The sequence below is a fragment of the Tetrahymena thermophila genome (assembly GCF_000189635.1).
Source record: "Tetrahymena thermophila SB210 genomic scaffold scf_8254776, whole genome shotgun sequence".
NCBI lineage: Eukaryota > Ciliophora > Oligohymenophorea > Hymenostomatida > Tetrahymenidae > Tetrahymena > Tetrahymena thermophila.
This window is the reverse complement of record NW_002476534.1, coordinates 247,853-271,850: the sequence shown is the minus strand read 5'-3', so window position 1 is coordinate 271,850 and position 23,998 is coordinate 247,853. Positions and strand designations below refer to the sequence as shown.

General features: G+C 22.4%; 8 protein-coding genes across 8 annotated transcripts; 2 read left to right on the top strand and 6 right to left on the bottom strand. All coding sequences in view use genetic code 6, as the record gives it.

Moving 5' to 3' along the window:
- Nucleotides 1-1,339: 1,339 nt before the first annotated feature.
- Nucleotides 1,340-5,128, top strand: TTHERM_00161100 (Serine/Threonine kinase domain protein; the record flags this gene model as incomplete). The annotated part of the gene is made up of 2 exons (XM_001009840.3): nucleotides 1,340-1,946; nucleotides 2,259-5,128. 2 exons carry the CDS (start codon nucleotides 1,340-1,342, stop codon nucleotides 5,126-5,128), a joined length of 3,477 nt encoding a protein of 1,158 aa, XP_001009840.1.
- A 1,111-nt stretch (nucleotides 5,129-6,239) lies between these two features.
- TTHERM_000161099 (hypothetical protein) lies at nucleotides 6,240-6,750 on the bottom strand (the record flags this gene model as incomplete). Its single annotated transcript, XM_012796021.1, has 4 exons — nucleotides 6,240-6,326; nucleotides 6,380-6,461; nucleotides 6,520-6,525; nucleotides 6,689-6,750. 4 exons carry the CDS (start codon nucleotides 6,748-6,750, stop codon nucleotides 6,240-6,242), a joined length of 237 nt encoding a protein of 78 aa, XP_012651475.1.
- A 2,082-nt stretch (nucleotides 6,751-8,832) lies between these two features.
- TTHERM_00161110 (transmembrane protein, putative) lies at nucleotides 8,833-10,894 on the bottom strand (the record flags this gene model as incomplete). Its single annotated transcript, XM_001009841.2, has 6 exons — nucleotides 10,045-10,894; nucleotides 9,324-9,880; nucleotides 9,258-9,269; nucleotides 9,131-9,203; nucleotides 9,057-9,062; nucleotides 8,833-8,999 (listed from the first exon to the last, which is right to left on the bottom strand). The coding sequence occupies exons 1-6, from the start codon at nucleotides 10,844-10,846 to the stop codon at nucleotides 8,833-8,835; spliced, it is 1,617 nt and encodes a 538-aa protein (XP_001009841.2). The 5' UTR covers nucleotides 10,847-10,894.
- A 1,188-nt stretch (nucleotides 10,895-12,082) lies between these two features.
- Nucleotides 12,083-14,506, top strand: TTHERM_00161120 (transmembrane protein, putative; the record flags this gene model as incomplete). The annotated part of the gene is made up of 1 exon (XM_001009842.2): nucleotides 12,083-14,506. One exon carries the CDS (start codon nucleotides 12,083-12,085, stop codon nucleotides 14,504-14,506), a length of 2,424 nt encoding a protein of 807 aa, XP_001009842.2.
- Nucleotides 14,507-15,411: 905 nt separating this feature from the next.
- Nucleotides 15,412-16,989, bottom strand: TTHERM_00161130 (papain family cysteine protease; the record flags this gene model as incomplete). Its single annotated transcript, XM_001009843.3, has 4 exons — nucleotides 16,738-16,989; nucleotides 16,272-16,550; nucleotides 16,089-16,185; nucleotides 15,412-15,917 (listed from the first exon to the last, which is right to left on the bottom strand). Exons 1-4 carry the CDS (start codon nucleotides 16,828-16,830, stop codon nucleotides 15,412-15,414), a joined length of 975 nt encoding a protein of 324 aa, XP_001009843.3. The 5' UTR covers nucleotides 16,831-16,989.
- A 1,008-nt stretch (nucleotides 16,990-17,997) lies between these two features.
- TTHERM_00161140 (hypothetical protein) lies at nucleotides 17,998-19,320 on the bottom strand (the record flags this gene model as incomplete). The annotated part of the gene is made up of 1 exon (XM_001009844.2): nucleotides 17,998-19,320. The coding sequence occupies exon 1, from the start codon at nucleotides 19,252-19,254 to the stop codon at nucleotides 17,998-18,000; it is 1,257 nt and encodes a 418-aa protein (XP_001009844.1). The 5' UTR covers nucleotides 19,255-19,320.
- A 125-nt stretch (nucleotides 19,321-19,445) lies between these two features.
- TTHERM_00161150 (hypothetical protein) lies at nucleotides 19,446-20,966 on the bottom strand. Its single transcript, XM_001009845.2, has one exon. The coding sequence runs from the start codon at nucleotides 20,896-20,898 to the stop codon at nucleotides 19,627-19,629; it is 1,272 nt and encodes a 423-aa protein (XP_001009845.1). The 5' UTR covers nucleotides 20,899-20,966; the 3' UTR covers nucleotides 19,446-19,626.
- A 1,386-nt stretch (nucleotides 20,967-22,352) lies between these two features.
- Nucleotides 22,353-23,558, bottom strand: TTHERM_00161160 (hypothetical protein; the record flags this gene model as incomplete). Its single annotated transcript, XM_001009846.1, has 1 exon — nucleotides 22,353-23,558. One exon carries the CDS (start codon nucleotides 23,556-23,558, stop codon nucleotides 22,353-22,355), a length of 1,206 nt encoding a protein of 401 aa, XP_001009846.1.
- Between the last annotated feature and the right edge of the window lie 440 nt (nucleotides 23,559-23,998).

The following is a 23,998-nucleotide window of genomic DNA, read 5'->3' as shown; positions in this document are numbered from 1 at the left end:
CAATAAATAAATAAAATATATTAAATGTGAATGGATTTATATTATAAATATGTAATTAAAAATTATAACTTTAAAATATTTCTCTTTATTAGAAAAAATAAATTACAATCCTTAATTCTCTTTTTGTATTATAAAATATTGTCTCTAAGTTTCAAATTTAAATAAAGATATTTTCTTTACTTGTAAATTTAAACAAAATATAACTTTTTTAATGGATTATTTAAAAAAACAATTTATAAATTTATTTGTTTTTCCCCTATTTAAATAAAAAAATTCAACAAATTTTTGGAGTTTTTATCTAAAAATGGTTCATTTTATTATCAATCAAAAAGTAATAATATAAATAAATGCATAATTATTTAATATTTAAAAACTTTGTTTTTAAAATAATTAATTAACATTGAGTCAGAAGTTAAAACTGTGTTTTAATTTTACTAAGTTGATAGCTAACAATGATATCTAATGATACATGTTTAATATAAAATTACATCATTAATTTGTAAATAAGTTAGGAAATAGTGAAAATAAAAATATTTAACCATTCAAAAAATAAAAAATGAATGATTAATAAATTTGTATTTTTAATTGTCACATATAAAATAGGATTAGCAATTAAAATTTTACTCTAATAAAAATATTTGTAATTTTTTATCAAAACAAATAAGCATCCATTTTGTTTTTCCAATATTTCTAAAAAAAAATAATTTAAATATTTCTTCTTATATATTATGTTTTTTAATATAATAAATTATTTTCAGATCTTATCTTAATATCCTTTAAAAAGAGAATTTAAAAAGGTGCAAAAAACTGAATTAAATAATATCTTAAAATAGAAAAAATATTTGAAATTATTAATTTGATTTAGATAGCAACCCATTATTAAAAAAGTTTTAATAATATGAATGTATAACAAAATACTTAATATAATTGTTTGTGTTCATCATTTTTTGGAGGATTAGTTAATTTTAAAAAGTTTTGATCAAAAATTTAAAAATTAACATTCAAAACTTGACTTTGTTAGTTTTTTGCTTGTTAATAAGTCTGCCTGGACACACACAATAAGTAAATTTCTTTATGGTTTAAACAAAAAGCTAATAGCTTTTTAACATTGAAATCAATTAAAATCAAAGAAAATTAAACAAAAAGTAATTAATATTGGTAAGTAAATACGTAAATCACAAAGAAAGTTAGATACAATTTGAAGAATAATTAAATCAATCAATCAATCTCAACGCGCAAATAATTAATAAAAAGCAGATAGGAAAGATTGAAATATTGAATAGTTTTTTTCAGGTAAGAGGATAGTAAGAAGAGGTGATAATAGATATCAAATTAGAAAATGTCTGCTTTAAATGGAAATAATAATTAGCCTCATGACAATGAGCGTTACAAGCAGATAAAACTGCTTGGAGAGGGTTCTTTTGGAAAAGCATATTTAGTAGAGTGTCAAAGCGATGGAAGCCTCTGTGTTATCAAAAAAATGGACACAAAAAGCATGACAGAGGCTGAGAAGTAAGAGACGGTTCGTGAAGCTCATATTTTAGAAGCTTTGAACCATCCTTGCATTGTAAAGTTTAGAGAAGTATATAAAACTAAGAAGGCTCTTTGCATTGTGATGGATTTTTGCGATGGTGGAGATTTAGCTAAAAAAATTTAAGATTATAAAGGGAAGTTCATACCAGAAAATTAAATATTAGATTGGTTTACATAAATATGTTTGGCGTTAAAGCACATCCACGATAGAAAAATTGTGCATAGAGACTTAAAAACATAAAATATTTTCTTAATGAAAGATAATGCCTTGAAAGTTGGTGATTTTGGTATTGCTAAAGTTTTAAGACACACTAGAGAAAACTGCAAAACTATGGTGGGAACACCATATTATATATCTCCTGAAATATTGGAAGCAAAACCATATTCTTTTCGCTCAGATATATGGTCACTTGGTAAGAATTAAAATTAATTTAAATTAGAGCAGTTTTACAAATTCTATTGCTTGTTTATTTATTTCCACATAAAAGCACTCACACAAAGTGCTACTTACTTTGATAAAACTTCACTTGACTTTAATATTTGAATAATGCTACTGAAACAAATGCTATCTATTTATTTATTACTAAAAAGTTATTAAATTTTTTTCAAATTAAATTTTCAAATTTTTTGAAATATTTTATAAAATGATATGCATGTAAATGTAAAGCTAACTGATTCAGCCATTTTTTTATTAATTTAAATTTATTGATATTAATATAAAATAGGTGTTATACTTTACGAAATGTGTGCTTAGAAGCCACCTTTTGATGGTATTGGTTTATCTAACCTTGCCTTAAAAATTGTGAAAGGAGTGTATGCTCCAATTTCTTCTTATTACTCAAAAGATATGACCCAGCTTATTTCTCTTTTGTTGAATGTTGATCCTTCTAAAAGACCTCAAGTTAATCAAATTCTAAAGCTACCCATTATTTAGCACAGAATCAAAAAATTTTTAAGTGAAACTATACGCTAAAATGAATTTTCTCATACTATTTTGCACAATCGTAACTTCGTAAGCAACAACTTGAATTTAGATAATATTCCCTCTCCTATGCCTTTTCAGTAGCAAGTAAGACCATCAATTCAGCAAAATCAATAAGGTTTGTAATAGCAATAGTAATAATAACAATAATAAATTTCATAAATTCCTATGTAATAACCTGTGGTTAGATAAAATATGCAGCCTTTAAATAATATGAATAACAACAATAATAATGGATTAGGTGCTTTTCTTTCTCCTCAAAATAGAAATCCATAAATACCTCCTTAAAAGCCATCTCAGTAAATTTTATAACAGCAGTAACCATAAAATATACTTGGTTACTTACCTTAAAATTAGCAATAAATTTAATAGCAAAATAACTATTAATTGTTCTAAAATCAAAAGCAGTAGCAACCATAAATATTACAGAATGGAAATAATTTAATGAAAAACAATAACAACATAAATAATAATATTAAAAATGAAGTTCCTCTTGCTGCTGTACCAGGTGCATAAAATGGAAATATAGTTGGATATAAAATAAACAATAACAACTATATATAAAATAACATTAACCAGGCTCCAACTCCTGCTTTATATATGAAAATCTAAACAGAATAGCCTCCCCAATCTGTTTAGTAGCAGTAAATGCCATAATAGTAATAATAGTAGAAACCAGTTCCAAATTAGGTCAATAACAATCAGAATGGATAAAACCCAAATCAAAGAGGACCATAGCAACTTTTAAATTAATAGAAAATTCAATTTTTTGAAAACAACAATGATATTAAGAGATAAAATAACGTAAATGCTCAAGATTTTATGCCTAATCCTATGGATAAACTTAGAAGAGAAGTATCAGAACCAACTTTTGTTGGAAAATCAAAGCCTCTTTTTGATAATCTTGAGTAAAAAAAGTAGTAAATGATACAAAGAGAAAAAGCTCTAGAAAAGAAAATTGAAGAAATAAAGGAAAACAAAAAAGAGTAACAGTATAAGAAGATATACGAAAATATAAAAAATGATGATTTATCACCAAATTTAAATAATTACAATCCTAATAATTATAAATAGAATAATGTAAATAATATTGCTCCTCAATCTAAACGTGACTCTTAGAGCACGCCTTCGAATAACTTAGGTAACAGCAAAAAAAATTTAAAGAACCAATTAGCATAGCCTTCAGAAGATAAAGAAAAAAGAAAGCAAAAGTATGAAGAGGAAAGAAAAAAAATGTTTGAAGATATCAAGTAGATAAGACAAAAAAAATTAATGGAATCTCAATCAGAGTAAAAATTAGAGTTTTTCATGAATTTAAAACCTCCAAAAGACGATGTTGCAAACAACAACGAAAACCTTCTAAAAGGGTAACCAGAAAATGAAATTAAAAAATCAAGTAAAAAATTCAGCTCAAGAGATATTCCTGTAGAGATTTATGAGTCTAAGAAGTCACCAAATGTAATTCAATAGCAGTAATTATAATAATAATAGCAATAGCAGTAACAATAATAAAATTAGTAGCTAAATTTCTTCTAAAATAATCCTCAATAGTAAAATAATAATGCTAAGTAGAGATATAATTAATAAGATTACAATTCTTCACCTACTAAGTAGCAAAATCAATAACAAAAAAACTAGAATCAAAAAGATTAATAGCAGTAGAATCTTTCTGGGGAACGCCAAAATTCTTAAGGGAGTAAAGATTTAAGTGACGACATTTCCTATATTCCACATACAAATTAAGATATACTTCAAAAACTTTTAGAGTGTGTAGGAGATGGAGAAGAAGTTAATGATTTTGATTTCAATAGCTCAAATAGCGACAATTCTGATTTAAGAGAAAAATAAAATAAATTATAAGAAGAGTTAAATAAGTCAGTTAATGAAATTGAGAAAAAATATGTAAATAATTTAGAAAGAGATGATGATGAAGAAGAAATAGAATCAGATGAAAGTTCTAAGAACTTAATGCTAAAGTTAAAAGGTATTAGAGAGACAAATGATAATGAGTTTGATGATATTAAATCTTCTAGCGATGAAGATGAGAGAGACTATGTAGATAAAGAGTGGGAAGAGTGCACAAGCAGAGAAGACAGTGATTATGATGAAGAATACTTGAAATCAGAAAAAGATTACAATAAAATTAAAAATAAAGTTCAATTAGAGAAAAATTAAGAGGAGAAGAACTATTCCTAAAAGCAAAAGTAAGCAGAAAATAAGTAAGATATTTAAAAATAAAACGAAGTTACTGAATATGATACTAATAGTGGATAAAAAGAAAATATTTCAGGCTGTATCAACAGTGCTGCACCTTCAACATAAGCATCATCAAATAGATCAGAGACTCAAACTGAATCTTAGTTAGATTCATTAAAGTTTATTATTGAAGAGAAGGTAGGGAGATTATCTTTCTAATAATGCATAAAGTAATTAAAAACCTATCTTAGCGACCAGAGCAATAGAGGCAGTTAAAAAAGTGAGGAGGATGATTTGGATTACTTTTTATTTAACGACTTGAGTAAACTCTTTGTGACAATACCTTAACAAACAGCAAATGAATTTGGCCCTCTTATAATTATGTACTATAATATGTCTTAAGACTAATTTGCATGAAAAAATTAGATAAAATTATATACAATAAAAATAGTAAGTAGCTTTGCTTAACTTACAATAAGTTGATTAAAATATAATTAAGTAAATAAATAAATAAATAAATTAAAACATGTTAAAATTATTATTAAGCTTTCAGAATTATTTATGTGCAAATTTCTATCTAATAAATAATTTTCGATAATTCTGAAAGTTAATTAATTGATATTTATCATATTAATCAATAAAATTATATAAATAATAATACTCATAAAACAAATAAAATTCATTATATGCATGCCATGCAGAATAAAAAAACCTAACTTCATTACTATAGTTTACATGTAGGATGTATGTATGTATATATAAAAGTTGTTTTTTTTATTGCTGGGATTGTCTTATTTCAAAAAAATTTTTATAATTTAAAAAAAAATAGTTTTTCTAAAAATTAAGTAGAAAAAATTTTTAAAATTTAAGAACTCTTATTTCTGTTGTCTAAGGAGTTACTGTATATAAATTAAGTTTCAAAGTTTATAATTAAATGATCTAGATAATCTAGTCATTCATTAAGCCAAATTCACCATTTCAATCAAATTTATTTACTACTTACTTCAAAATTAATAAACTAGAATATTATTTTAATATTTAAGAATGAGACTTGATAAATTCTCAGCATTTATTCAATTGTCAATTAATACTTCAAATTTTTTATTATTTAAGTAAAGTATCCTAACATTTTAATTTACATTTTTTTTAGTTGCTAATTTTGTAAAAAAATTTAATAAAAATACATGTCTAAATAAAAGTAATGATTCCTAATAAATAATCGATTATAATCATGGATTTCTTAGAAAAGCTAAAAATTCAACTGAAAAAAAAAGAGTTAATTAAGTTACAAAAAAATTTAGTCTGTATGTGCTCAAGTTTTAAATTTATGGAGATTTTATTCTATCAAAAAAAATTTTAAAATAAATTAATTATAAATTAAAATATCTAAAGATGTTAAAAGTGTTTATTAAAATTTACGAACAAAAATGACATAGATGTATTAACAAAAAATAATTTTTTTCACATTAATATTTATGAATAAGATGATTATTTCAATTAAATTAGCAAGCTTGCTTTTGAGTTATAATCAATTTTAGAATTCTAATTTATCTTTCATATATAGTTCATATAATCTCTTTCCTTGATTCTGAATATAATTGTTGAGATTTGATGCCTTTTTTATAAAATTTTATCAAAAAATACAACTTATTTTAAAGTAAAATTTACCTCATGGAATATTCCCTTTATTTTAATAAAAGATTATTTCTTTAATAGTCGAAATAATTAAATAAAGTAAATTTACTGAAGTCTTTTTTATAAGAAAAAAAAAATTTAGGAAATCAAATGATAACTTAAATAAATATTACAATCGACTTTTTGTAAATAAATTATATTATTATTAACCCCATTTATTCCAAATAAATTTTTACTTTCTGTAAATTAAAACATTAATGACTTGTTTTCTTCTTATCAAATTAAATTTTACATTCTTTTTTAAAAAGTATATTAATATTAAGTTTGGCTAATAACAATTACATTGCTCTTTTATGTTACAAGAAAAGAATTAAAAATTCAATTAAACAAGGTAGTAAGTACATCGTGTTATTTCTTATTTATTTTTTAAAATTTTTATTTATTAAAGGATTTAATAGTAAAATTAAATATACTTTCAACTATTTATTAGATACCAATAATAGCTTGCATATAAATTCATCCACTTATAAATTGAAATTTTACATACTATATATTTCATAATATAGTTGCTTTAAAAAATTGAATTCACCTAATAATTTTACTTTCTAAAAAAATTTTTTTTATTAATTTAACTTTTTTTTGAATATAAATTTTACCAGCTTTATTTATTTATTTAGTTTGAAGAAAAAATTATAATGAGTCTCTTTACATTTAGTATTAGTGATTAAAATTGAAAAGGAATTACATTCTTTTAAATAAAGAAATTAGCTTATACATCCTCTAAATCAATCCAAAATAAATTACATCCTATTTTTTGTTTAAAATATCATCAAAATAAATAAATAAATAAATTTTTATATTTTACATGATGCTGGATTATTAAAAACAAGTTTAATTAATCATATTTTTTTGAATATTCTAATGAATTTTACTGACTTTATAATAATTAAAATATTAATATGATATGTTTATTAAAATTAATAAATTACTATCTATTAATTTAATAAAATGAAATATTAGCCTTTATTGTTTAACTTATCTATCTACCTCCTTTTAAGTATAAATTAAAATGTTAATATTTATTTATTTATTAATTATCTTACTCCTTGATCTTCTGCATTCTATTTAATATAATAAATATTTAAATATTAATTTGCTATCAACTTATTTTGCCATACTTCACCCAACTAAATTTAATTTTTTTAAATTTTTTTTAGGAAAAAGAACTTAAATTGTTTTTTAATCACCTTCTATTTTATTGAAAATTTTAATTAATTTTTAACTATGCACTTTAATCTAGCAAATTTACCGAAATCTATTTTTACATCAAATTGAACTGATTTTTTTTAATCAAAAAGAACTATTTTACATTCTAATTTTAATATGAAAATTTAATAAAGAACATAAAATAAAAAATAATTATTACAATCTGTTGATAATTATTATGAAAAATGATATCAAAATCAATTTATTCAATAATAGAATTGAAGTAAATCTTTTCTAAAATTATCTGAAATGCCATATTACCCACTACAATTATTTGTAATAAATCAATTTCAATTTTTTTTTATCTAAAAAAATGCTTATTAATTTACCCATATTCCCTAATAATATAAAAAAAAATATTTAAAAAAGAATAATTGTTTTATTTTATAAGAACTACCTTTGCATTTTCAATTTATTTTCCAAAATTTATAAATTTCTGCAAATCCTTTTTTAGTTTAAAAAAATATTTTAAGTTAAAGTAAAATTGGATACATTCATACCATTCTTGATTCACCCATCTAAAATTAGTTAGTTAATTAATTAATTAATTATATATTCAATAATATCTTAGATTAATGTAATTACTTTGCCTTCTTCAATATCCTTTTATTTTTACTTCAATAAAAATAGTTATAATTAAATTTAAAGTTGGTAAAATAGTTATTTACTAATTAATTTTTAGATATAAGAATAGTTGCTAATATTTCACATTTTTTTACCTAAAACTATATATTAAATAGTTAAATTATATAGTTAATCTTAAATTAAATATTTACTTCTTTGAATCCCTTTTAAGATAAATAAAGAATACATATTTTACTAAATTTCAGCTATCAAAATATTTTTTACTTTCTATTATTGTTATAAATTAATTTCAGCAAGGTCAATATCATTTATTTATTAAGAAAATCTTACGAACTTATAAAATTTATGAGTGAGTAATTTCATTTTAAGAAAATTCAATTTACAAACTTTTTAATTTAAAATTTATTTTGAATTTTTATTCATTTTAAATAAATTTACGACCTAATTTATTTTTTTAAATGAAATTTTAAAAAAAGCTTTTGATGAAACTAATATTATTATTTTACAAACTATTTTTATTTTTAAAAAGAAAGAATGATTAATCAGTCAGTCAGCCATTTATCCTTAATAAATTATGATCTTCAATATTTTACTCTCTAATTAATTATAAAAAATTCAAATTAATTTAAAAATTATCAATCTATAATGATTAAAATTTATAAATCATTAATAAAAACTTTTATATATTTTAAATAAATATTTATTGCAATAAATAATAAAAAAATTACAAGTTTTTCCTTAAGATATATTTTTAAAAATGTTAAGTTATTGTGTGATGCTGATGATAAAAATTTACTGTGATCTTAATTTATTTTAAGACAAATATTAATTTATTTATTTTAATCTATTTTTATATTACATTTCCCTATTTATAAAAATATTTATATTAAAGTTATTAATATTAATTATTTTTAATCAAAAGAAAATCTTTACCCACTATTTTGATTTAAAATATTTAATCATGTTAATATGCTAAAAACTAGTTTTATTTTACTATAATTTGTTCCTTTTAATAATGAAAAAAAATAAGCACTCTTTCTGTAAATATCATAATTTTTACTAATGTTTCCCACTATTTTATAAAATATTAAGCTTTTTAAATGTTTTTCATATTAAATTTAAATACTTTGTATTCGCATCTATCTAAAATATTTTAAAGATAATAATTACACTGGTTGATAAAAATTTCTATTTATCCTCTCAAATCTTTTTTTGCTATAATTTCTCCCTAATTTATTTTAAAATTTTCTGAATTTAAACATTCATCATTTTAATAATCTTATCCTTCTAAATTATTAATCTATTCTTTATTCTCTTCATCATTATTGTCATCGTCAACATTGTCCTCTTTAGAATCATAATTTTCATAAATTTAATATGTAAAATGTTAACTATTCATGCCTTCATTGTTATGATTTAACATGTTTTGCACTTATTCTTCTTAATATAAGTCATTAATTTATTACTATCCAATTGGATTTTCTTTAAAATTTTAATTTATCTCATTATTTTCTTATTTATTTTCAATTTATTTCTCCACAACCTATTCCACTTAAAATTCAAGTTAGTTTTCCAATTGACTTTAAAGATTATTACTAATCTAACTGATTGACTACAAATGAACTTATTCTGAATGATTAGTGATATCTTCATTTTCAATTTTTTAAATTTCATTCTTAAATACTATTTTAAATTAATTATTTAATTTTTTTAACTAAAATATTTATTTTTTAATTTTATTTTTGCAAAGATATTATTCATAAAAAAAATTCTATTAAGCTAAGGTTTATTTTTATAATTTGAAACTAAAATTTCAACAAATTAATAAAAAAAGATAAAATCAATACCCTTGGTTAGATTTAACTCTTCTTATTTATCTATTAATGAAAATTCTTTAAGTTCAGAATTTAATATTTTTTGATTAACGTTTCTAGTTGTTTCCTAGATACTATCCATTTTATCTTCTTTAGTATCTAAAAAGGACTTTAGATTTTAGCATAAATGTTCTAATTAGAGTATATTTTAATTGATATCATTAAAATCCATGCTCTTACCAACTAGTTTTTAATACTCATTAATCTTATCTTTCAAAACAGCTTCTTTATTTTCTAAGTTTTAAAATTATTTCTTGAAAAAATCTTATAATTTTTAATCGACATTTAAGTTTTCAGAAACTAAACTTATCAGTTCATCTCTTTACTACATTTAATATATTTCATTTTAATAACTTAAGGATTGTTTTATGCAATCTTCATATTGCTTGAAAAATTACATTTCAATACTTTCAAGTTTTTATATAACTTCTTATTTGATTGCCTAAAATTTTTGTTTAATCTCTTCTAATGATTCTTACTATATCTATGAGTTATAATTTATTTTTTCATAATAAGCTTTCAAAAATTCATCATCTTTAAAGGGAGGAAATCCGTAAATCATTTCGTTTTTATTGTTTTAAAATAGCTAGGATAGTACAACATAAATCCAATCAGTCTATTTTTATTTAGATGCTCTACATGTTTGGCACTCTATTTCTATTTGAGGCTACTAGTTTTATTAGCGATAAGATAAAAATATGATCTTATCTTTATGTTCTTAGCAATAAATTTCTATGCTTTTATTGGACATTTTATTATCTAAAAGGCTTGACATTTTTTACTTTTTTTTCTTATTTTTTTTACTAAAATTCAAATTTTAAAAAAATTAATTAATTTCTTTTTAAAATTACTAAATTAAAAATTGTTTCAAAGATATTTCACTAATTTTTATCTATAAGCTTTTCTTAAAAAACAAAAAGTATTTTTTTTTACAACAATATAAATATTCTTAATATTAAATTTTTTATTTTGATACATTTATTTTTACCTTTTCTTCCTTCTACTTATGGTTTAGTTATATTATTTCCTAATTATCACGATATAATATTCTAAAATAAATTATTCAAATCATTTAAGTAAATTTTAATTGTAAATTAATTGCTATAACTATTCTAATTAATTAAATACTCTATTTTAATGTTTTTATTTAATAATTAAAAGAAATTTATTTTTTATAATAATTTAAATGTTCCTTTTTCTATCAAATTGTATTGCTTGATACATATTATTTTTATTTTATTTTCTTACTTCGTTTACATTTTTTGCATATAATTTAGTTATATTATTTTCTTATAAATATTGAAATAAATTATTTAAATCACTTAAGCAAACACATAAACACATATAATTTGTACTATCCTTTAAAAAAAAAACATTTTGTTTAAAAATATTTTTTTAATTAAACTCAATCTAATTTAAAAAAACTTTTTATTTATTTCTGTTATAAAATTAAAATTGTAATACTTTATTTATTTACATAAAATAACTGTACATTTACAAATCGTTAAAATTTGCTTTTTATTATGAATAAAATATTTATAATTTTACACGTTTCGAAAATAATTTATCTGATTTTTGTCCGTTTTGAAAATATAAGCTTTTTGATGAAAGATAAATTTATTTAAATTTGGCAAAAATAAAAATGTCAAGTAATTTATTTAGCAAATATTTAGTATTATTTTTTAGATATATTTGTATAATTTAGATAACTTGAATAGTTTTGGAATGGAAAGGTCCTAGGTTGATAGCTAGCTTAACTTGCTTTAACGCAATTTATTTGATGATATTATTTTAGCTTCAATTAATTTCATTCAATGTAATTCATTTAAGGAGTTCATGAATTGAAAAATATTTAGTATTTTCTATGATGAAAATTCTTTGATTACTAAATTATAAATCAAAAAAAAATACTCAAATTTGTTGATAATAATGTAAGAAGAGATAAGCATTAAAATGCATCTTGCATCAATTTAAATAATAAAATTAATTAAAAAACAAGTTCTATTAATAAATGATGAATTAAGAGAAATTGCTAAATAACTAAGAGTCTCAGTAGGATGATTCGAAATATGAATACGAAGATCCTAATCACTCATAGACTACCTCTCAATAGCAAAATGAGGCATAGCAAGGTGATAATAAATATCATGAGTCAAACGCATAGTTGAATGATATTGAATCTAAAAGAGGTTATTATGATAATATTTAAGAAAAAAAAGGATCAGAAACAGATCGCGGTGAGTTTTTTAATCCAATTTTACCATTTTTTTCTATGGAAATTGCTTTAAGACATGCTAAAGCAAACAGAGTCTTTAGAGAATCTATAGATAGGTCGACAATGTCTGATTCATTGAATGTTAATCCTAATGACATTTGCCCTTGCTGCTCCAATGTTATATAACCAGATAGCGAATTAATTCCTATTTGGAAAAGTACTTACCAAGATTTATCATACTTGGGTCCTACTTATCCTATGTACTTTTAGTTTATGAGATACTCTATAGCTTTTATATCGATTATTTTCCTTATATCTGGAATTTATAATTTGATTGCAAATAGCTAAGGTGATTACTGTAATAAACTTTCAAAATAGTTCCCAAATAACTTGACTAAGATTTGCTAAGATAGCGTTTTTGAAACCACAGCAGGATCAAATAGAGACAGAAACGATCCAGATTTTGGTAATGCTATCTTGAACTTAATTACTTGCATAGTGATGATGATATTTAGCACAGCTTTTAGGGTTAGGTAGATTAAATTCGAAAAAGAGATAGACAAATCTGACATCTCTGTTTCTGATTACACTGTTTTTATTAATAAGATTCCTCTTAACAAAACGCGCTAAGATATAATTAATTTTTTATAGAGCTAAGTTCCAGGCATTAAAGTAGAGAAAGTAGTGTAAGCATTCAAATTAAAAAAATTCTAAGAATTGAATTAAAGAATGCTTTAAGCAAAATCAGAATAAGAAAGAAAATAATTTTTAAAAGAAATTAAGCTGTACGAGAAGCAATGCTTCGATGAAGATGGAATTAGTGATACTTTCTGTGGAGCTGCATTTGTCAGCTTTGAGAAAGAAGAATAAAAAGTAAAGGTAGTTGATCATTTTGATTATAATTACTGGAAACAAATTCTGAAGCTTGAAAAGGTAGATGAGACAAAATTATTTGATGGATTCTAAATTCATGTAGAGTAAGCTAAAGAGCCTGGCGATACCAACTGGGAAAATATTGAATTTGATGCTCAGACTAAGTTCAAAAGGAGAACTTTTACATTTATTTTGACTCTCTGCTTCTTGGCACTTTCTTTTTGGGCAATTCTTGAAATCGGTGATGAATAAGGCAGAACAAGAAGCGAAACAAATGATTAAGTTAAATTGACTATTGTATCAACAATTTCATCAATCTTAACAGTTTTGGTTAACTTAATTTTACAGACCCTTATTTAATACTTTTCTAGCTTCGAAGCATACAATTTTAAAACAGATACAATTATTAGTGTTGCTAAAAAATCTGGTATTGCATAATTTATTAATACAACTATTGTTTCCTTTTTCGTAATGATCATCTTGAATGGTCGTTAGATATGGATTAATGGTGGCTTAGTAAGTAGTGTAACCTCTATTGCTGTTACAAACGCACTACTGCCTGCTGTTATAGCTTTTGTAAGTCCAGAAAATATTGTAAAGTAGATTGAACAAAAAATCTTTTTGAAGCTAAGCGATAAGAAGAAGAAAATGGTATCACAACAATTTGTCCATTCTTTGTTTGAGCTACCATAGTTCAACCCTGCTGCATGTTTTGCAGCTGCTGCAAATGCTTTACTATTCTCAGCTTTTTATGCTTGGATCATACCTATTTCTCTTCCTTTCTGCATTATTTCTTTATCTCTTTAATTCTTCGTTAATAAATACAAATTGTTAAGAAGATAAAGTGTTCCTGTTCCTCTTGGAACAGAATTACCTGAAGAAATGGTTGATTTCTATTTTGAAATCATCATAGTTTTTTACTCGTTAGGTTGCTTAGCTTTTGAAATAGTTCTCTACTCTGAAACTCATGTGTGCACAATATTAATGGTAGTCCTAAGCGGAGTGTTTTATTTTGCACCAATAAACGAATACATAGATTCAAAACTTTAGGCTGAGAGTAACTACATTGAAGAGTTACCCTATAAAGAAGCAAAATCATAGGGTCACTTTTCTTCAGACTACGATAGACATAATCCTGTTTTGAAATCTAGATCTATATAAAAATACATTAACAAATTAATAGATAAGGAGCAAAGTGCTTAAAAAAAGGAAACATTAATCTAAGTTTTTTATGTATAGCCTTCATAACTTGGATTGCTAGATATTTTAAGTTCAACTAAATAAGATATAGCTAAAGAAGAACTTGCTATGAAGCACTAATCCATAAACATAGAAACCAGTAGTTGATAAGTTTATAAATAAAAAATCTAAAAAATATTAATTAATTAATTATTCACATATTTCTATAATTTATTCTGATATTTTTCTCTTCAAAACAAATAAAATATTTTTAATAAATGAATAAGTTTTTTCAAAAAGCTTATCAAGAAATAATTAAATAATTGAATCAAATATCATTATCCAATTTTTACAGTTTAAATTTATAAATTTAATTAATGATGTTTAATAATTAAAAGTTATTAAAAATATTTTTGTTTTTGTTTTTTTTGAATAAATTCATTAAATTAGAATTTCATATCTTAATATTTTATTTATTTAATCAGCTCTTAACAAATAAATTATAATTATTTAATTAATTAATAAGCTTTAAAGTAAATTAAGGCAGGTATTTTTCTCTTCAAAAGAAATAAAATATTTACAAAACAAAAATTAATTATCAAGAAATAAGTTGAAATTAAATGGATGATAATTTATTTAAATTATATATTTTTCTACAAAGAAAAGTTTAATAACCCAATTTCGACTATTTAAATTTAGAATTTTATTCAATTTTTTTAGCAATTAAAAGAGGAAATAAAATTATTTTTTTGGTATTTTTTTAATAAATTTGTCGAGTTAGAATTTCATTCATCTCTTCAGATTTTATTGATTAGCTACTTTGCAAATAAATTACATTAATTTATTTAGATTTAAATCTTAACTAAAAAGGTGTAAGTAAATCAAGGTGGGCAGAAATAATTCATGGTTTTTATGATTGTTTAAACAATAAATTTAACAAAGATTTAGATAAAATAAAAATGGATTATTAATTTGGTGTTTCAGTTGAAGTAGATTAAAATATTTCTTATAAAATATGAAAATCACAATTTTATATAGTTATATTTATTTTGTTATTGAGTGAATTATTGTTTTCAGTAGATAGGATAAACGGGTTCTTCGTAGATACCGCAGACACCAGGACCCTTAGCGGTGGTTCTAGCAATTCTAACGTAACCGTTTTCACCCCAACTGGCACCCCAAGAGTTCTTGACAATCCAAGAGTCAGCATCATAACCAACAGCGAGGACGCAGTGATCCAAATTAGTACCGCAACCACTGGAAATGATACCAGAGGTGTAGAATTAGAAAGCCTTTTGGTCAGCTTCGATACAAATTGGAACGGGTTCCTTGTTAAGAGCAATAGCCAATTAGTCGGGGCTGTTAGGAGTAACCTAAACGAAGCTCTTGGGTTTGAAGACAACCTTAGAAGCATCATATGCACACTTTTAGTTAACACCCTTGTAAGGATAGTCAGCTTCAGTTTCAATACCGTTTTAGACGACGTATTTGTAAGCAGGAGGTAAATCACCACCATTGCAACCAGCATTAGCCTTAGAGCAGTCGACAATTTGTTATTCAGAGAAGGAAGTCAAGTTTCCTAATTTATTTAATTTTTGTTTAGAAATTAAATATAATTGTATTAAACTTGATAAAAAAAAGATTCTTTTATTGAATATGTGTACTTCATACCAGATAAAATCAATCAAAATATAAATTATAACTATGTCAGACAATATGTTATTTAAAGTTAATAAATGTTAATTCTTACCAGTAGCGATGGCGTAAGCACCTTCAAGACCACCAACAGTGGAGAAAGCCCAGCATGAACCGCATTGACCTTAGTTCTTGACAGGGGTAACAGCATTCTTTTAATTTTAAAAATAATTAGCAGTGAAGAAGAGAAAATAAAATGATATAGGAAAATAAAATAAATAATTTCTAAGGTTTTTACCTTTTATCTCCAATCAATAGAGGGAGCAACATCACCCTTCAAGGAGTAGATTAAGTGACTCTTTTATCTCTTTTAGTAACCCTTGAATAATTGGTTGAATTCGTCCTTAGTGTAAATGGCGAAAGCATTCAAAGTGTGGAAGGTACCGTTGTTTTCGGAATTGAGTTATTCAACAAGATCCTTGTTTTAGTAGAAGATAGATCTTCTGTATTATAATTGAACTTCGTCAGCGAACTTGAATCCGTACTTGTGCATCCAAGCTTGGAATTCATCAACTTCCTAATTATTTATAAAGTTAGAAGTTAATTAAATGTTTAAAACTTAATGTAGTGTTTAATAATAAGTATATAGACAAATTTCTTAAAGTCTACTCAGTCCTTATTTTTTATGTCTCCAACATAAATAAAATCATCGAAAACAATTAAAATACTAAACTAGAATTAACAATAATAATCGAAATAATTACAGCTCTTAAACCGTTGTTTTGTTTTTCAACCAAAAAGACAGTGGTCAAACCCAAAAGAAGCAAGACAGAGACTCCTAAAAGAATTTTGTTCATTTTATTTTTTGAGAACTTTTACTAATATTTAATTATTTAATTAATTGAATATATAATTTATAAGTTTGTATCAAAGCTGTAATTTAAACGATTTCTTTTCGAAGAAAAAATCTTTTACAATTCAAACACAATCAATATATGTAAATCTTTCTAATCAAAAGCTTCACTAATTTAAAGAAATTCGTACTATAGATATTCTTTTATAAAAATAAATCATATAATTATGAATATAACTCATGACGCTAAAGGTGTTAATTTGTTTTGATTGATGGTAAAAGGTAATCAATATACTGTAATTATTAATGGTAAATTCTAAATTAAAAACATATTTTAGAAAAGATTTTTCTCTATATTCAAAGCAAAGTAAAGCTTGATAATTATTTTAGATATAATATAGTTATTTATGCTCCTATCTAAAATTTAAATAAAGACTTCAACTATCTCCATTTTTCTATTGAATAATTTTCTTCATATTTAAAAGATACAAAAGAATATTAATTAATTCTTTTATAATTATTTATATGAAATAATGAGTTTGTATGATTTCTAATTTTTAATTAGAACACCACAAGTATAAAGATTAATACTGTTTTACATCATTAATTTATATACAAAGCAAATACCTTAAAATAAATATTTCTTCTAATCTTTTAAGAATTTAATTTTTTTGCATTCCATTGAAGGACTACTTACAAATAGAACTCCATCATTTCATACTTCTTTCTGCTCATATTTTATTTTTTGTTTTCTTTAATAAAAATATTTGGTTTACATTTATTATTTTAAAAATTTAAATGGGTAAAAAAAATAATAAATTAAAATAAAAGAATAAATAACAAACAAGCAGGTTTATACTCAACCTTTTGTGAAAGTAAAATACATAATATATATCAGCTTAATTAAAGTAAAATTTATTTTATTCATTTTATTTAAACTTTTAAATTTATATATTGCTAATCCTGTAATTAAAATATCACCAACTGTGTAGGTAGGGATGGTGATATTTCATTTGAATTTGGAAAAACTCCTCACTATATTAGTCCCATCTTCTTCACTCACCATAGATATTACAGTATTTAAATAATGTAAAAATTAATAAAAATTGTTCTGTTGGTTGGATTTTTATGTTTCTAATATTTTTTTAATGGATGATTAGGTTATTATGATTCATTTGAATTTATAACTACACTATTTATTGCTTTAATTTTATATTGAATAATTTTCTTGTTTCTGAAAAAATTTTTCAACAAATATTTCTGCTTACATAACATATTCAAGGTTGTATTCGTAATTTGGTAGGCATTCGTTTTATTATTAATCTAAATTTTAATTCTCCTAGAATTATTATCTTAAAGTTATTATTTATCTAAGAGTAGATGGAGATATATCTAATATTAGAACTCCACAATAAAAATCTATGATAGTGTTATTATCTTTGATGAAATCACTCATCTTATGAAGTTTAATTTGAGCATTTGTGTAAAATTAGATATCATCAAATGTATAAATTTTGAATTATTTGGTAAATTGCATATTTTTTTCAATATCTTCAAAAAATTCTGAGGAATTTTTTTGATTTTAGAATAGTTAAAATATGCTATTGATTTTACTTTTTATAACTTCAAGGTAAGAATCAAATTCTAAAAATTCATAAGCCCCATTTCTTCTAGTTAGATCTTGCAATTCCTATAGTGATTTACCTAGAATCAAAGCAAGAGATTCGCTAAAAACAATTTTATAAATTTAAAAATCATTAGATACTATATCTGGTCCCATATGGCTTGTAAAATAAATTAAACCTTTGTTATTATATTCTTAATATATATATTTCTCCATATAATAATCAAACTACTATCTTCTCTAAAAGAACTGATTAAAAAAATTTGGAGTTTATTTTAATAGAGAAAAGTAATTGCTGATATACTGAACTAGAAGCTTACTCAATTCGTTATACTTTTCCATTTCTAATACGATAGAATGAATGTTCTAGTTAGGGTATTCTTTTAATATCTGAATTAGTTGTTTATTTTGATCTTCATTAGTAACTTTTTTGCTCTCCAAATAAATATTTAGTGTGTTGGAAATTTTGCATAATTCTGTCTTTGGCCAAGTTTTACAAAGATTCCAAACAGAAAATCTATCGTCCTCATTATTAATTTTAGACAAATCAATTATTATGTCTCCATAAGTATGCAGTATTACATTGTTGAATTAAATTCCAATATTATGAATGTTTTAGTAAGAAAATTCTACTATCTTTAAGATTTTTCTTTTTTTCACAACTTTTGTTATCAAATTGCATTTATCTTCTTTAATTTTTTAGCTCTCATTATCATGCGAGCTTCCTTCTTATGTACTTTCATGATATTTTTTATTATTTTAATCTTCTTATTCTTACTATTCTAAAATAATTTATTCATCCATTTTGGATTATTTTACATAAAAATTTATCTCACAACTCAAAACAAAAATTAATAACTTTTAATTAAAAAATAGAACTTTCTGATGAGAGATAAAAAATAATCTGATATTTTTGTAACAAAATTTTGAAAATGATATTTGATTCCTGGTTTTAAAAAATACTTTTTATCCAGCTCAACATTATATTTATTCTATTTCTTCTTAAATTAGATATTTTTAATAAAACAATTTTAATTTAAAGCCTTCAAATTAAATAATTTGTTTTTTTCTTAATTTTAAATTAAGAATTTTATTAAACAATGCTAAAAAAATAAATAATAATTAAATTTATTTAGTAAGGAATAGATAGATAGATATATATATATTGTATAGAGCTCATATATACCTATACTTGCATATTTTATTGTTACTGCCATTTTACTCTGTTTACAAAAAACTATTATTATTATAATTGTCAATATATTTTTCTTTAAATAATTCTGCTTTAGCCATATATTCAATGTTATACAGGTATTCTGCTTACTCTTCTTTAGTTTCACTTACTTCTTTTAGCTACATACCTTATTATCGTAATGTAATAATCTACTATAGCATACTAGGTGATACATCAAATATTATAACACTACTATAGAAATCTAAAAAGTGTTTACTATCATCAATGAAATCGCTCATTTTAAAAACTTTAAGTTCTACATTCGTGTAAAACTCTAAATCATCATAGGTATATATTTTGAATTGTTTTTTAAAATTTAGATTTTGATTCATTTTATATGTTATATTTCCTCTCTATCTTGATATTTCATCGAATAGCGATATTTTAAATTCAACCAATAATTTTACCATTTCCAAAGAAGATTCAAAGTCAAAAAAATCATAAACACCAGTTCTTCTAAAAATTTCTTCCAATTCAGAGAGCTCCTTGCCTAATATAAACCCAAGAGATTCACTATAAATAGTTTTGTAAAATTGGAAATCGTTTGTCTCCATATCAGGACCTGAATGAGTAGAGAAATAAATTAAGCCCTAGTCATTGAAATTTTAATATATTTAATCCATTTATTTGTCAAATAAATTTCTTCGCGTATAGAATTAATCAACCAATACAGGTTTTTATTTCATTAAGAGAAAGTAACTGTATAAGTAGGAAATCAAAGCTTTGCTTATTTCAAAATACTATTCAATTGCTTGCATAACATGATAGACATTTTAATCTGGAAAAGATTTAAATTATTAAATTTACTTTTTATTTTATTCTTCATCTATAAAATATCTATTCTCTAAATGTATAGCGAGAACCTTTGAATTTTTACAAATTTCTGTCCTTGGCCATTTCTTGTAAAAATTCCATGCAGAAAATATCATTTCATTTTTTCTTTACTATAAATCCAATATTAAATCTCCGTAAGTATGTAAAATATATTTTTCATTTGGTAGTAATAAGTTTTAGATATTAATCAATTAAAACTCTACTTTCTTTTAAAAATTCTTCTTTTTTTATTATTTATTTCTTTCAACTTCTTTAGTTGACAAGCACCTAACTTTATCATCTACAAGCTGTGTTTATGAGCAAATTATTTAATTTGAAGATTTAATATTTGTGCTTTATAATTCAATTAAAGTATTTATATTACTTTATTCTATATCCATTTAACAGATTAGATTTATTGTATAGCTTATAATCTAATATTAATTAGCTTTTTTAGTTAATTTTGATAAATAATAAAGTTAATTAATTGTTAAGTTAATCTTTATTCTAAAAAAATAGAGATAATTTATGGTTAAAAAAGATTTTGTTTATTGTTTTATTAAATCTTTTCATTTACATATTGCAATACTAATTTAGAAAAGTCTCTTTCTCTTCCCACCTTAAAATGTAAATATAAAAATCATTTTTAAAAATCAAATATTTTCTAAAATTAATCATTTTAAATAAACCTAAAATTTAAATAAATATTTTATAAAAATAAATAATTATATATAATTAAACCAGCTATGAAATGATAAGTTTATTAACTTTATTGATTAAAAATTAATAGAATAACTACAATAACATGTAATGATTAGCTAAAATTAATTCTAAATAATTTGATTTACTAATTTAATAAAAAAACATTATGAGCTGTAAATTAAATCTTTCATTTTTAATGAATGATTCTCATAATCAGTATAAAATTACGTCATATGCTTTGCATTAATAAATCCCAAAAAACTTGATTCATTAATTTTATATTAAGAGGGATTATAATTTAAAATTAAAAGTAATCTATTTTAATCTTTATTATCGAAAATGAGTTCATAAATTTAACATTTCTATGATAATAAATAATTAGAAAATATTTTTACTAAAAAAATAAAATGAATGAATTAGTATGATTTGCTCAATTTAATATCAAAAAAGATTCGTATAGTTTTAAAAAAAAGAATAATTAAGAAAAATAACTAAAAATATTTTTAATGATATTGAAAAGTTTTGTTGCATCTATTTTATCCACCTTTGGCATATAAATCAAATCTTTTTTATTTGATAAATAGTTCATTTTCTTACTAAAAAAATAAGTTAGTATATTTTTAAAATAAATATTAAAAAAGGCTTTATTTATTTAATAAAAAAATAATTATAATTAAAAATAATAACAAATAATTATATTATTGATTCTCATTAACTAAGAGTCTCTCTCTCCTCCCTCTCATAATTTTTACACAACTTTTACCATAATATCTAAAATATCAGTGTATAACCTTGAAAAAGGCAGTATCCAAGAGTAAATACATAGATACATTATTATTATTAAATGATTGTTTTTGAATTTATGTTTTCTATGATGAGTATATTAATTATAATTTTAATGAATTCTTAAACTAATTTTATTTGAATATTAGCTTTTCAATCTTTATTATCCAATTTAAGAATAAATTGAAAGATGAAAAAAGATTAATTTAATTGATGATTATAAAAAATTATATTATCTACTTAATCTATATAATGAGCACAAAATTAATTAATATATTTTAATAAATATATTTTTTTAAAACTGAACAGAAGAAATTAAGCAATTATTTTAATATAGTAATTTTAATTAATATTTATTGTTTGTTTACACTCATTTTATTTTCATAAAAGATCTTGTTAAGATATCAAATTTTTTGGTAACTGATACTTCTTGCTAATTAATAATTTAAAATACTTCATCTCTTGTTTAGTTTAAGAAATCCTCAACCTGGTTAAGCTTTTTCAAACAAAACTTATTGTCAGTATGAATTTCTTTAATTGATCTTTCAAAATCGTTAATGATTTATTTAGCAGAATCTTTATATATCATAGCTAATTCTTTGAACCCATCTTACATTTCTGATTGCAATTTTTCATTCTCAAAGGCATTTTTTTCTATTTGTATTTCGATATCTTTATTTCTTTCTATTAACTATTAAAATATTCTATCATTTTCAAGGTGGTTTTGCATTTACTTTTGACTAAATATCTCGCTTTGCTTTGACACAATACTTTGTAATTCGTTTTACAAATCATTCTTAAAGGCAACAAATTCCTTTTAAAAGTCAATAAATTTTTTATTATTTTCTGTCAACTAAAATTTAACATCTTCTTACAAGGCTACTTTTTCTTAAAAATCTACTGTGTTAACCTTTAATTCGTTTATTTGTTATTGCATATTTTGTCTTTCTTTTGCTAATATATCAATCCTATTTGAATTATTACTAATGATTACTTTAAGCTTTTCTAAAAAAAGATTATTTTCATCTTTCAGCTGCACAGCAAGCTATTCAAAATATTGTGTTTATTATTGTTACTCTTTTTCGTAACTCCTGAATTTCATTTCGACAATTTGTTCTACTTGCTAGTAATTCAATTTATCATTTTATTCTTACTCAGTCTGAACAATTCTATTTTCTAGCTGTTTAACTCTATCTTCCAAAACCATATTTTGATCTTGCAGTTCCTAAAACATATCGACTTTTACAGTTTCTATTTCTTCCATGACCACATCAGCTAGCATATTAAAAGCCTTCCTCAAAGCATTTATCTAAGAAGAGAGAACAGTATGATTTTTTTAATTTAATTTGTCCATATTTTCTAAAAGTTAATCCTCGCTATTTAAATTCTTTCTTAATTCTTAAATTTGATCTGATAGCTTTTCAATTTTACTCTTCATCCCTTTTTCTTAGAGTTTAGCTGGACCACCACTAATTGAAGTGTTTCCTAGAGCACTTTACTAAAATGTTACTTGATTCCCAAAATTATTTGATTTATTTAAATTACTTATAGTTTATGTCTAATAATTGTTTTTCATTTGCAAAATTCTTACTGACTATTTTATATTTATAACTAACTTTAAATATTACGTTAAAAATTAATTATCTTTGAATTTATAGATAAATAAATAAATCAATAATTTTTATTCAACTAATAAATTCAAAAAAGTTATATGGTTTAATTTAAAAATAAAGATATTTTTGAAAAATTAATGTAAAAAAAATCAATTTTATCATTTAAATTTTGTAGGATTTATGTTTTTTTATTATTCAATATGAAATTAAATTAAAATTATTTTATTTTTATCTAACAAAAGTATAATCTAATCATTTATTTTACAATCTAAATAAATAAACAAATGCTACTTACTTTTTCTTAACAATTTAATTTATTATTTTAAATTCATAATCTCATTTATTCATATTTGTTGGTAAGTATTGAATCATAAAATTTTAAAAATTAGGTTTTATGTATTTT